At 41.5% G+C, this 14,688-nt stretch overlaps 1 protein-coding gene across 1 annotated transcript in view; it reads left to right on the top strand.

Moving 5' to 3' along the window:
• Positions 1-13,873, top strand: part of podn (podocan) — a 36,113-nt gene extending 22,240 nt beyond the window's left edge. Inside the window, exons 9-13 of the mRNA XM_024422275.2 lie at positions 3,806-4,019; positions 4,576-4,780; positions 7,338-7,576; positions 7,867-8,015; positions 12,403-13,873. Of these exons, the coding sequence (XP_024278043.1) occupies positions 3,806-4,019; positions 4,576-4,780; positions 7,338-7,576; positions 7,867-8,015; positions 12,403-12,589 (994 nt within the window). The 3' untranslated portion in view covers positions 12,590-13,873. The remainder of the gene's footprint in view (positions 1-3,805; positions 4,020-4,575; positions 4,781-7,337; positions 7,577-7,866; positions 8,016-12,402) is intronic.
• The last annotated feature ends 815 nt before the right edge of the window (positions 13,874-14,688 follow it).

Raw genomic sequence — 14,688 nt, 5'->3', positions numbered from 1 at the left:
CATGGACAATGATACTGTAATGAAACAGACATGGACAATGATACTGTAATGAAACAGACATGGACAATGATACTGTAATGAAACCGGCAGGGACAATGATACTGTAATGAAACAGACATGGACAATGATACTGTAATGAAACAGGCAGGGACAATGATACTGTAATGAAACAGGCAGGGACAATGATACTGTAATGAAACAGGCAGGGACAATGATACTGTAATGAAACAGGGAGGGACAATGATACTGTAATGAAACAGGCAGGGACAATGATTATGTAATGAAACAGGGAGGGACAATGATACTATAATGAAACAGTGAGGGACAATGATACTGTAATGAAACAGGCATGGACAATGATTATGTAATGAAACAGGTAGGGACAATGATACTGTAATGAAACAGGGAGGGACAATGATACTGTAATGAAACAGGCAGGGACAATGATAATGTAATGAAACAGGGAGGGACAATGATACTATAATGAAACAGTGAGGGACAATGATACTGTAATGAAACAGGCATGGACAATGATTATGTAATGAAACAGGTAGGGACAATGATACTGTAATGAAACAGGGAGGGACAATGATACTGTAATGAAACAGGGAGGGACAATTATACTGTAATGAAACAGGGAGGGATATTGATACTGTAATGAAACAGGCAGGGACAATGATTATGTAATGAAACAGGGAGGGACAAAGATTATGTAATGAAACAGGCAGGGACAATGGTACGAGAGAGAGAGAGAGAGAGAGAGAGAGAGAGAGAGAGAGAGAGAGAGAGAGAGAGAGAGAGAATCACTAAAACAATACAGAAATACACTACGGAAAAAGAAGGAACAGCATGTCAGAAATCAGCTCCATAGACTTAAAATCCTTAGAATCCATAGACTCTAACCACTTCTGGGAAAATTGGAAAACACTAAACAAACAACAACATGAAGAATTATCTATCCAAAATGGAGATGTATGGGTAAACCACTTCTCCAATCTTTTTGGCTCTATAACAAAGAATAAAGAGCAAAAACATATACATGATCAAATACAGATCTTAGAATCAACTATTAAAGACTACCAGAACCCACTGGATTCTCCAATTACTTTGAATGAGTTACAGGACAAAATAAAAACCCTCCAACCCAAAAAGGCCTGTGGTGTTGATGGTATCCTCAATGAAATGATCAAATATACAGACAACAAATTCCAATTGGCTATACTAAAACTCTTTAACATCATCCTTAGCTCTGACACCCTCCCCAATATTTGGAACCAAGGACTGATCACCCCAATCCACAAAAGTGGAGACAAATTTGACACCAATAACTACCGTGGAATATGCGTCAACAGTAACCTTGGGAAAATCCTCTGCATTATCATTAACAGCAGACTCGTACATTTCCTCAATGAAAACAATGTACTGAGCAAATGTCAAATTGGCTTTTTACCAAATTACCGTACAACATACCATGTATTCACCCTGCACACCCTAATTGACAACCAAACAAACCAAAACAAAGGCAAAGTCTTCTCATGCTTTGTTGATTTCAAAAAAGCCTTCGACTCAATTTGGCATGAGGGTCTGCTATACAAACTGATGGAAAGTGGTGTTGGGGGTAAAACATACGACATTATAAAATCCATGTACACAAACAACAAGTGTGCGGTTAAAATTGGCAAAAAACACACACATTTCTTCACACAGGGTCGTGGGGTGAGACAGGTATGCAGCTTAAGCCCCACCCTCTTCAACATATATATCAACGAATTGGCGCGGGCACTAGAAAAGTCTGCAGCACCCTGCCTCACCCTACTCGAATCCGAAGTCAAATGTCTGCTGTTTGCTGATGATCTGGTGCTTCTGTCACCAACCAAGGAGGGCCTACAGCAGCACCTAGATCTTATGCACAGATTCTGTCAGACCTGGGCCCTAACAGTAAATCTCAGTAAGACCAAAATAATGGTGTTCCAAAAAAGGTCCAGTCACCAGGACCACAAATACAAATTCCATCTAGACACTGTTGCCCTAGAGCACACAAAAAACTATACATACCTTGGCCTAAACATCAGCGTCACAGGTAACTTCCACAAAGCTGTGAACGATCTGAGAGACAAGGCAAGAAGGGCATTCTATGCCATCAAAAGGAACATAAATTTCAACATACCAATTAGGATTTGGCTAAAAATACTTGAATCAGTCATAGAGCCCATTGCCCTTTATGGTTGTGAGGTCTGGGGTCCACTCACCAACCAAGACTTCACAAAATGGGACAAACACCAAATTGAGACTCTGCACGCAGAATTCTGCAAAAATATCCTCCGTGTACAATGTAGAACACCAAATAATGCATGCAGAGCAGAATTAGGCTGATACCCACTAATTATCAAAATCCAGAAAAGAGCCGTTAAATTCTATAACCACCTAAAAGGAAGCGATTCCCAAACCTTCCATAACAAAGCCATCACCTACAGAGAGATGAACCTGGAGAAGAGTCCCCTAAGCAAGCGGGTCCTGGGGCTCTGTTCACAAACACAAACACACCCGACAGAGCCCCAGGACAGCAGCACAATTAGACCCAACCAAATCATGAGAAAACAAAAAGATAATTACTTGACACATTGGAAAGAATTAACAAAAAAACAGAGCAAACTAGAATGCTATTTGGCCCTACACAGAGAGTACACAGCGGCAGAATACCTGACCACTGTGACTGACCCAAAATTAAGGAAAGCTTTGACTATGTACAGACTCAGTGAGCATAGCCTTGCTATTGAGAAAGGCCGCCGTAGGCAGACATGGCTCTCAAGAGAAGACAGGCTATGTGCTCACTGCCCACAAAATGAGGTGGAAACTGAGCTGCACTTCCTAACCTCCTGCCCAATATATGACCATATTAGAGAGACATATTTCCCTCAGATTACACAGATCCACAAAGAATTCGAAAACAAATCCAATTTTGAAAAACTCCCATATCTACTGGGTGAAATTCCACAGTGTGCCATCACAGCAGCAAGATTTGTGACCTGTTGCCAGAAAAGGGAAAAGGGCAACCAGTGAAGAACAAACACCATTGTAAATACAACCCATATTTATGCTTATTTATTTTATCTTGTGTCCTTTAACCATTTGTACATTGTTAAAACACTGTATATATATAATATGACATTTGTAATGTCTTTATTGTTTTGAAACTTCTGTATGTGTAATGTTTACTGTTCATTTTTATTGTTTATTTCACTTTATATATTCACTTTATATATTATCTACCTCACTTGCTTTGGCAATGTTAACACATGCTTCCCATGCCAATAAAGCCCTTGAATTGAATTGAATTGAGAGAGAGAGAGAGAGAGAGAAAGAGAGATGGGGAGAGAGAGAGACAGAGATGGGGAGAGAGAGAGAGATGGGGAGACAGAGAGAGATGGAGAGAGAGATGGAGAGAGAGATGGGGAGAGAGAGAGAGAGATGGGGGAGAGAGAGAGAGAGAGAGAGGGAGAGAGAGATGGGGAGAGAGAGAGATGGGGAGAGAGAGAGAGATGGAGAGAGCGAGGTGGAGAGAGATGGGGAGAGAGAGAGAGAGATGGGTGGAGAGAGAGATGGGTGGAGAGAGAGAGAGAGAGATGGGGAGAGAGAGAGGCCAATGGTGAGATATTAGGTTGAGCTGGTACATTCTGAGAAAATATCAAATTGGGAGAGAAAAGTGAGATTCGCCTATTCATGGAAAGATGAGCTTTAAAGATAAAGTGATAACCTAACCTCTTCTCTATCAAAGATAACATCACCCTCTCTTCTCCCCTCTCAGCCAGTTGACCAAGCTGGAGTATCTGGACCTGTCCAACAACAACCTGAGTGTGGTTCCTCAGGGTCTGCCTCGAGGTCTGATACTGCTACACCTAGAGAAGAACAACATCCGCAGTATCCCTGGCGATGCCCTCATAGCCTGCCGTAACCTGGAGTACCTACTGCTGCACAACAATCAGCTACGCTCCCGCTCCATACACCAAGCTGCATTCCATGTATGCCTACAGCATTGCTGAATACTTGGGTTACTTAAGTCCCCCATATGGCCCTATTGCCCCACTTTTGTTGAATAGAAAAATATATATATATTTCTACTATGTATTTGAGCTTGTGTCTTCATAAGTGAGTACAACTATTTGTACAAAGAAAGGTGAGTACCAGACCTTTCTAAAACTATGCAACATGACCATTTATTGTTAATGGCCATCTCATGAAAAATAATTATGTTTGGGTATGTGTATTTAGACGGAAATCTAAATGTTGCCTTTTTTATTCAACTTGTTAAATCTTATACTGTGGATAGATACACCGCCACAGGTGTATCTAGCTCAAAGGACCATAAAAAATATGATAGATGGCTATATAGCTTGATCTGATGGTTAGTTTGGTCAGGTTGAACCACCACAGAGTGTCGGGCACAATTGTTGTGTTGTTATGATTATCATCATTTGTGTATATGTTAAATGATTTATGAGAAATGTGAAATGTGCAATGATATGCGCTTACAATAATGTTAAATTGTTCACAAAAATAATTTTCTCTTCTCCCCAGGGCCTGAAGAAGCTACACACCCTCCACATGTACAACAACCAGCTGGAGCGTGTCCCCAGGGGTCTACCCCGCCGAGCCAAGACCCTTATGCTGCTTCACAACGGCATCAACGAGATTGGACGCAATGACCTGGTGATGCTTTACACCCTGACCGAGCTCAACCTCAGCTACAACCGCCTCATTAGCCCCAAGCTGCACCGAGAAGGTACACCTGTTAATCCTACGTGGAACATAAGGCTTTCACCTATATACAGTGCATTCGGAAAGTATTCAGAACCCTTGATTATTTTCAGGTCTCTCCAGAGTTGTTTGATCGGGTTCAAGTCCGGGCTCTGGCAGGGCCACTCAAGGACATTCAGAGATTGTGTTGACTTAACTTTGGGTGTAGGGTCGATGTCCTGTTGGATGGTAAACCTTTGCCCTAGTCTGAGGTCTGAAGCAGGTTTTCATCAAGGATCTCTCTGTACTTTGCTCCGTTCGATCCAGACTAGTCCCCCAGTCCCTGCCGCTGAAAAACATCCCCACAGCATGATACTGCCACCACCAGGTCTGGTTTCCTCCAGATGTGACGCTTGGCATTCAGGCCAAAGAGTTCAATCTTGGTTTCATCAGACCAGAGAATCTTGTTTCTCATGGTCTGAGGCCTTTAGTGTGCCTTTTGGCAAACTCCAAGTGTGCTGTTATGTGCCTTTTACTGAGGAGTGGCTTCCACCTGGCCACTGTACCATCATGGCCTGATTGGTGGAGTGCTGCAGAGATGGTTGTCCTCCTGGAAGGTTCTCCCATCTCCACAGAGGAACTCTGGAGCTCTGTCAGAGTGACAATCGGGTTCTTGAACACCTCGATGACCAAGGCCGGGCGGCCAGCTCTAGGAAGAGTCTTGGTGGTTGCAAACTTCTTCCATTTAAGAATGATGGAGACCACTGTGTTCTTGGGAACCTTCAGTGCTGCAGACATGTTTTGGTACCCTTCCCAGATCTGTGCCTCGACACAATCCTATCTCGGAGCTCTACAGACAATTTTTTGACCTCATGGCTTGGTTTTTTGGTTTTTGCTCTGACATGCACTGTCAACTGTGGGGCCTTATATAGACAGGTGTGTGCCTTTCCAAATCATATCCAATCAATTGAATTTACCACAGGTGGACTCCAAGTTGTAGAAACATCTAAAGGTTGATATATGGAAACAGGATGCACCTGAGCTCAATTTCAAGTCTCATAGCAAAGGATCTGAATACTTACGTAAAAAGGAATTTCAGTTTTTTATTTGTAATACATTTGCTAAAAATTCTAAAAAACAGTTTTTACTTTGTCATTATGGGGTATTGTGTGTAGATTGATGAAACTATTATTCAATAAGGCTGTAACGTAACAAAATGTGGAAAATGTCAAGGGGTCTGAATACTTTCCGAATAAACTGTATATGTATATTTTTTTGTGTTTTGTTACATGCTGTACAGAAATTGTCTATGTGAATACTATATGTCTAATGTTAGATGACTCTTGCACTATGTACTGTTTGTCATGTTCTGTATGTCTGTCTACATGAATATCAGAATGTATACTGGAATGCATTATGAAACAGAAATGGATTAAAATAAAGTCTTCATCATCATAACTGATATTTCAGCTCAGATGATATAAACAGTTGAAGTCGGAAGTTTACATAAACCTTAGCCAAATACATTTAAACTCAGTTTTGCACAATTCCTGACATTTAATCCTAGTAAAAATGTCCTGTCTTAGGTCAGTTAGGATCACCACTTTATTCGGCTTGTTCGGCTTGCAAGCCTCCCCCTTTTTCCTCCAAACATAACAATGGTCATTATGGCCAAACAGTTTTATTTTTGTTTCATCAGACCAGAGGACATTTCTCCAAAAAGTACCATCTTTGTCCCCATGTGCAGTTGCAAACCATAGTATGGCTTTTTTATGGCGATTTTGGAGCCGTGGCTTCTTTCTTGCTGAGCGGCCTTTCAGTTTATGTCGATATAGGACTCGTTTTACTGTGGATATAAATACTTTTGTACCTGTTTCCTCCAGCATCTTCACAAGGTCCTTTGCTGTTGTTCTGGGATTGATTTGCGCTTTTCGCACCAAAGTATGTTCATCTCTAGGAGACAGAACGCGTCTTCTTCCTGAGCGGTATGACGGCTGTGTGGTCCCATGGTGTTTATACTTGCGTACTATTGTTTGTACAGATGAACGTGGTACCTTCAGGCATTTGGAAATTGCTCCCAAGGATGAACCAGACTTGTGGAGGTCTACAATTCTTTTCTGAGGTCTTGTCTGATTTCTTTCGATTTGCCCATGATGTCAAGCAAAGAGGCACTGAGGTTGAAGGTAGACCTTGAAAAATAGTTACACCTCCAATTGACTCAAATGATGTCAGAAGCTTCTAAATCCATGACATCATTTTCTGGAATTTTCCAAGCTATTTAAAGGCACAGTCGACTTAGTGTATGTAAACTTCTGACCCACGGGAATTGTGGTATTGTGGTAATTGTGGATACAGTTAATTATAAGTGAAATAATCTGTCTGTAAACAATTGTTGGAAAAATTACTTGTTTCATGCACAAAGTAGATGTCCTAACCGACTTGCCAAAACTATAATTTGTTAACAACAAATTTGTTGAGTGGTTGAAAAACAAGTTTTAATGACTCCAACCTAAGTGTATGTAAACATCTGACTTCAACTGTAACCGCAGTGGTTAAATATCTCTATTGTGACATATTCTAATGAAACCGCGTTGATCGTCCAGCTTTCAGGAAGCTGCGTCTGCTGGAGACCTTGGACCTGTCAGGGAACGCCCTCCACTCCCTGCCCCTGGGGCTTCCCCGCTCCCTGCAGGTACTCCGGGTGAAGGACAACCAGCTGACCTCCATACCAGAGGGGGCGCTGCAGGGCATGTCCAAGCTCAGGGAGATCCACCTCAACCACAACCAGCTCAAACTCAACTCCATCTACCAGGGAGCCTGGATGGAGCTCAGAGCTCTGACGGTGAGACCGGGTGATTGGGGTGTGTGAGGTGGAGGGGAGAGGGGAGAAGTAGAGAGGAAGAGGATGTATGTTGACCCCCCCAATACACACCTCACCATTACAATCTGTCCGATCCCCTCAACCACTTCTTTCCTCTCAGTTTACTGAACCTACAGGTTTTCTGTGTGATAAAGCTGGCTGCTGGCTCTGACCTTCAGTTGTTGGAACTGTTGGTAGTTGGTTAGCACTCTGATGGTGTAGAAGGGCCCAATAAATACAAGGTGATTGATTTGATTGATGTGTTTGTCCAGACGTTGGACCTGTCCAGTAACCAGCTGTCCCATGTCCCCTCTGACCTGCCTGAGTCTCTGGAGTACCTGTACCTTCAGTCCAATCGTATTAGCACTGTCCCTGCCACCGCCTTCGAGGGCACCCCCAACATCAAGGGCATCTTCCTACGGTGAGAGACTAAACACTAATGCATGCACACACACACCGACACAACTAGAAACACACTCGCACCTGAACCTATTTCTCAGTTCAAACCCACAGCTCATGTTCAGTAAGTTCAAGTCCCAATATCAAATGCGAGTGTCAATCAAACTCTCTCAAATCACCATATATATATATATATATATATATATATATATATATATATATATACACACACACACATACACACACACACACACAAATCAAATCAAATCAAATGTATTTATATAGCCCTTCGTACATCAGCTGATATCTCAAAGTGCTGTACAGAAACCCAGCCTAAAACCCCAAACAGCAAGCAATGCAGTTGTAGAAGCACGGTGGCTAGGAAAAACTCCCTAGAAAGGCCAAAACCTAGGAAGAAACCTAGAGAGGAACCAGGCTATGTGGGGTGGCCAGTCCTCTTCTGGCTGTGCCGGGTGGAGATTATAACAGAACATGGCCAAGATGTTCAAATGTTCATAAATGACCAGCATGGTCGAATAATAATAAGGCAGAACAGTTGAAACTGGAGCACACACACACACACACTTTACTATGTTTTTTAGATAACAATAATTAAACCGTCATTCAACTCCTGACCCCTTCCATTAACTCTGAGGCCCAGTGTTCTCCTTTCCACTCCACTGTTCCATCCGTTTCTGTTGCATTGTTTCTGAATGAGACATTTCTGGCCTTCTACTCAGCTCAAATCATCACCATTCATCCTCTACTGGGAGTGTGTGACTAAGTCCTGTTGATTGATGCCAGCTGTAAGACAGAGCCACATAGCCCCTAGTCTATTGAGTCCCAAGCTTCGTCCAATGGCACCCTATTCCCTATATAGTGCACTACTTTTGAAACGAGCCCTACTCAAATGTAGTGTACTGTATATGGAATTAGCATGCCATTTGGGACGCAGGCCCAGGGCTCTGATGGATATTTGGTTGATAGTTCCCTCATCATCCTTACGTGTGGTTATTTTCTGTTTGGACCTGATCTATGTTGCGCTGTGCTGAGGAGACTTATGTAACGGACACAGAGAAGGAGGGAGCTGCTGACGGAACAAGTTGTCCTTCTCTGCTTTACCTCTGTGTTGACTGTACTCATTAAAATCTCCTACACATATATGCAATGTAAAGTACCCATCAGATGGTTGTTTTGTAATTTATCTACTTTCCTAAACTCTCCTAATTATCTGGTTGGGGTATGAAATGTATATTATGTAAATTCATCAGGTGCTTTTCTAAAACTCAGCATTGATAACCAAGTAAAAGTCACTGTTTCATTTGGGTGTAAATTCTTGTTTATCTGTTTTTTGCAGGATAGAACAGAACTGATGGTGGTAAAGATTTAGGGATACTCCCTCTGTGTCTAGTTCTGTTTCTTGGCTTGTGATGCTCTGCTGCTTTTACTATTGATTAAATCAAGTGAAATGATTGGATTTCCAACTAAAACAGCTCAGACCTGCCAACTAGTTTTCTCTTAGTTTCCTTCCTTCTGTCCTCTTCGGACTTCTTCCTTGTCTGTGGGCGGGGTTGGGTCCCAAAAGTCTAAACCATTAACATCCTTGTCTCCTCATCTGCTTGCTACCACTGGTCTGAATAGATACTGGTGTATGTAGCTAGCCAGGTTAGTATCAGTTTCCATCATATTACTTTACCTCTTAGACCACTAATCATTTCAGGACATTTTGGCCAGTGGTCAGTTTGGAAAGTAAATAATCTAAGATTGGTGGGACGGTGGCCTGAGGGTTTGTCTGGTTGGTTTAGAGACAGCTGTTTTTTTCAGCAGGAGTCTGACTGACTGCTCTAGGCTGTTTTATCAGCTCAAGGACTTTACAGGCCCTGACCTCATCCAGCCCACTCTGTCCTCCAGCCTGTTGGTCTCTTCATGCTGTGGGGTCAGCCTCAGCAGCTGCTGAAGTATCACAGCAGTTAGAAACGCTTGTTTTTCCTCTAAATCCCTCCACAGCTGTGGGAGCTGCTGGCCTGAGCCAATTTACAGCGGATGGAATGCTGCATGGGTTCAGTGGGGGAGGGATGGGGGGGGGTTGTGTGCTTGTTTGTGTGTGTGTAGCTTGTGCATGCATCTGTTTACATTGAGTGTGCGTTGATATACAGTTGAAGTTGAAAGTTTACATACACTTAGGTTGGAGTCATTAAAACTCATTTTTTAATCACTCCACAAATGTCTTGTTAAAAAACTATAGTTTTGGCAAGTCGGTTAGGACATCTACTTTGAGCATTACACAAGTAATTTTTCCGGCAATTGTTTACAGACAGATTATTTAATTTATAATTCATTGTATCACAATTCCAGTGGGTCAGAAGTTTACATACACTAAGTTGACTGTGCCTTTAAACAGCTTGGAAAATTCCAGATAATGATGTCATGGCTTTAGAAGCTTCTGATAGGCTAATTGATAGTCATTTTAGTCAATTGGAGGTGTAACTGTGAATGTATTTCAAGGCCTACCTTCAAATGCAGTGCCTCTTTGTTTGACATCATGGGAAAATTGAAAGAAATTAGCCAAAAAATTCATCCTTGGGAGCAATTTCCAAACGCCTGAAGGTACCACGTTCATCTGTACAAACAATAGTACGCAAGTATGAACACCATGGGACCACGCAGCCTTCACACCCTCAGGAAGGAGACGCGTTCTGTCTCCTAGATATGAACGTACTTTGGTGCGAAAAGTGCAAATCAATCCCAGAACAACAGCAAAAGGACCTTGTGAATATGCTAGAGCAAACAGGTACAAAAGTATCTATAGCCACAGTAAAACGAGTCCTATATCAACATAAGCTGAAAGGCCGCTCAGCAAGGAAGAAGCCACTGTTCCAAAACCTCCATAAAAAAGCCAGACTATGGTTTGCAACTGCACATGGGGACAAAGATTGTACTTTTTGGAGAAATGTCCTCTGGTCTGATGAAACAAAAATAGAACTGTTTGGCCATAATGACCATCATTATGTTAGGAGGAAAAAGGGGGAGGCTTGCAAGCTTAAGAATACCATCCCAACCGTGAAGCAGGGGGGTGGCAGCATCATGTTGTGGGGGTGCTTTGCTGCAGGAGGGACTGGTGCACCTCACAAAATAGATGGCATCATGATGGGGGAAAATTATGTGGATATATTGAAGCAACATCTCAAGACATCAGTCAGGAAGTTAAAGCTTGGTTGCAAATGGGTCTTCCAAATGGACAATGACCCCAAGCATACTTCCAAAGTTGTGGCAAAATGGCTTAAGGACAACAAAGTCAAGGTATTGGAGTGGACATCACAAAGCCCTGCCCTCAATCCCATAGAAAATTTGTGGGTAGAACTGAAAAAGAGTGTGCGAGCAAGGAGGCCTACAAACCTGATTCAGTTACACCAGCTCTGTCAGGAGGAATGGGCCAAAATTCACCCAACTTATTGTGGGAGGCTTGTGGAAGGCTACCCAAAACGTTTGACCCAAGTTAAACAATTTAAAGTCAATGCTACCAAATACTAATTGAGTGTATGTAAACTTCTGACCCACTGGGAATGTGATGAAAGGAATAAAAGCTGAAATAAATATATTTCTCTCTACTATTATTCTGACATTTCACATACTTAAAATAAAGTGGGGATCCTAACTGACCTAAAGACAGGGAATTTGTACTTGGATTAAATGTCAGGAATTGTGAAAAACTGTATGTAAACAGTTTTGGCTAAGGTGTATGCAAACTTCCAACTTCAACTGTAAATATGTGTGTGCGCGTGTGTGTGTAGAAGGTGTGAGTGTCTGGGACAGATCATGAGTGTATTATAAACTAAGATGGATCCACTTCACTGACACTCAAGACATTGGCTTGATTGGGATAACATGGTGTCATGTACCCTTGATGCATTACAGGGAGTATCAGAGTTGACTCATAGACAGAACAGCAGACAGACAATCTGATTGGCTAAGACCACATACTGTGCTTATTTACTTACTGAATCTCAACACCTGATTTGTTTACACCACATGTTGTGCCGGTCCTTATGGACAATGTCCACATTGGATTGGTTCTCATAATATGCTCGTTCAGATTCTAAACACAACGTCCTATCGGTTAGCAGCTCTTGCTGTGCTGGTTTACACATCAAACTCCAGCATCTGCTCAGTCATCATCACATAATATTGAGAAATTCAGCACCTGATTCATTTTGTTATGATTAGTTGCTAGTTGTATAGGATTCAAGTCTAGGATCAGATCCTCCAGGCCATATAATCGTATTCATGATCTAATGATGAAAAAAAAAAAGACAAAAAGACAAAACGGATCCTATATGCCCTCCTACTATGAGACAGTTTGTGAATACGGGCCCTGACCCCCACAGACCTTTGCTCTGTCCCCCTCTCAGGTTCAACCGTCTGTCAGCCCACTCTGTGAAGGAGAACTCCTTCAAACACCTGACCAACCTGCGGGTGCTAGACATTGGCCACATGAGTCACTCCGACCCCTCTGGCTCCCTCGGACCCCCCTCCGGACAAGAGGAAGAGGAGGAGGAAGAGATCGAGATAGAGGAAGTGGGAGAGGGATTTGCTTAATAAGTTTAGCCCATGGACACAAGCTGCTTGAATGATCGGAACCAAATGGTGCAGTTGTTTGGGATGCCATCCCAAAGTCCTGTTATTTTGAACGTACAGAAACATTTATTTTTGCAGTAGATCAGACTCAATTCAAAAATGTAAATTAAACTATGAATGGAAGGGGAACGTGGTATTTTGTCCCATTGCATATAGTTGTGAATTGCAGATGCACATATCTCTGGTGCAGGATACTAGATGAAATTGTATTTTTGTTTGTTGTATTATTTTTCTGGCCTTTGCTTGTCTATGCAACGACAGATACGGTCGATTTTTGTTCATCCCAAATTGCACCCTATTCACTATTGTTTGCACTACATTTGACTAGGGCCTATAGGGCTCTGGTCAAAAGTACTGCACTATATAGGGAATAGTGTGCCAATTGGGACACCGCTTGTCTCACCACCAGGTTAGTGTAACCAGAAAGAAAGAGACAGTCAGACCTCATATGTTGATCATGCTGTATGAGTCCCATCTCTGAACTTTACTGTGTGCTAGCTGTGTCACCATACAAAAAAGATTATGTTGAGATTTGAAGTTATTGTCATCAGTTCTGAGCCTGTATTCATACAGATGTAGGATCTTAATTTGATCACCCTGTTGCAGGAGAACTTTCCTGCAATGCAGGAAATGTAAATTGTGTACTGTAGTGTATTTGAGGTTTAAAAAGGTTTCTGGAGTTTGTAATTCTCACTTTGAAATTTCAGACTTGATTTTCCATTGCAAAAGAATGTATCAACTCCTACAAAGATGTTCATGAATTATAATCCACATAATAATTCACATTTCCTGTTGCTGCAGGATTATTTTCCTGCTGTAGCAAACTGGCTCAAATGAAGATCCTACATCTGTACAGTAAAGAGTCTCAGACTAGGAGTACTGATCTTGGATCAGATCCCCGCTCTTATTCATTATGGTCTAAAAGGCTAAACTGATCCTATATCAGCACTCCTACTCTGAGATGCTTTGTGGATACTGGCTCTGGCTGTGATTGTGTGTCATGGCCTGGTAAGACAGTCTGGCTTTATGTCATTCTGTTATTCTTATATCATCGTTAATATGCCACAGAAGTTCCGTGACTGTGTCACAATCTCCTCCCTCGCTCAGCCTACCAGGAGCTTGATCCATGCTGCTAATCTAATGCCTTGCTTTAATCCAGTCTTGTTTTACAATGATAACGATTGCAAATATTTGTATATGGTTTCTGAAAAACTCATGCTATTAAATTAATCTCGTTGCTATGAACCAATGCTTTTCTATGTATTGTACCTTCGGATTTATGCGTAGGGATTTCACACAGCAATTCATTATTTGAAAAATTATGAAATATTTGAAGTATTTTCCTTTACATCGATGGAAAAATAAAAATAAACTTCCTGCATGAACAGTTTTCTGAGCACAACCCAATATTAAGCGTGAAATGTACAGTACCAGTCAAAAGTTTGACACACCTACGCATTCAATGTTTTTTCTTAATTTGTAGAATAATAATTATTTGTAGAATAATAGTGAAGACATCAAAACTATGAAATAACACATATTATTTGTAGAATAATAGTGAAGACATCAAAACTATGAAATACTATAAAATAACACATATGGAATCATGTAGTAACCCAAAAAGTGTTAAACATATAAAAATAGATTTTATATTTGAGATTCTTCAATTAAGCCACCCTTTGCCTTGATGACAGCTTTGAACACTCTTGGCATTCTCTCAACCAGCTTCATGAGGTAGTCACCTGGAATGCATTTCAATTAACAGTTGTGCCTTGTTAAGAGTTCATTTGTGGAATTTCTTTCCTTCTTAATGTGTTTGAGGCAATCAGTTGTGTTGTGACAAGGTAGGGGTGGTATACAGAACCCCTATTTGGTAAAAGACCAATTCTATATTATGGCAAGAACACATAAGAACTCAAATACACAAAGATAAATGACAGTCCATCATTACTTTAAGACATGAAGGTCAGTCAATGCAGGAAATTTCAAGAACTTTGAAAGTTTGTTCAAGTGCAGTTGCAAAAACCATCAAGCACTATGATAAAACTGGGTCTCATGAG

The sequence above is a fragment of the Oncorhynchus tshawytscha genome, linkage group LG05 (genome assembly GCF_018296145.1).
Source record: "Oncorhynchus tshawytscha isolate Ot180627B linkage group LG05, Otsh_v2.0, whole genome shotgun sequence".
NCBI classification, from domain to species: domain Eukaryota; kingdom Metazoa; phylum Chordata; class Actinopteri; order Salmoniformes; family Salmonidae; genus Oncorhynchus; species Oncorhynchus tshawytscha.
This window is presented reverse-complemented; position numbering and strand designations above follow the sequence as displayed.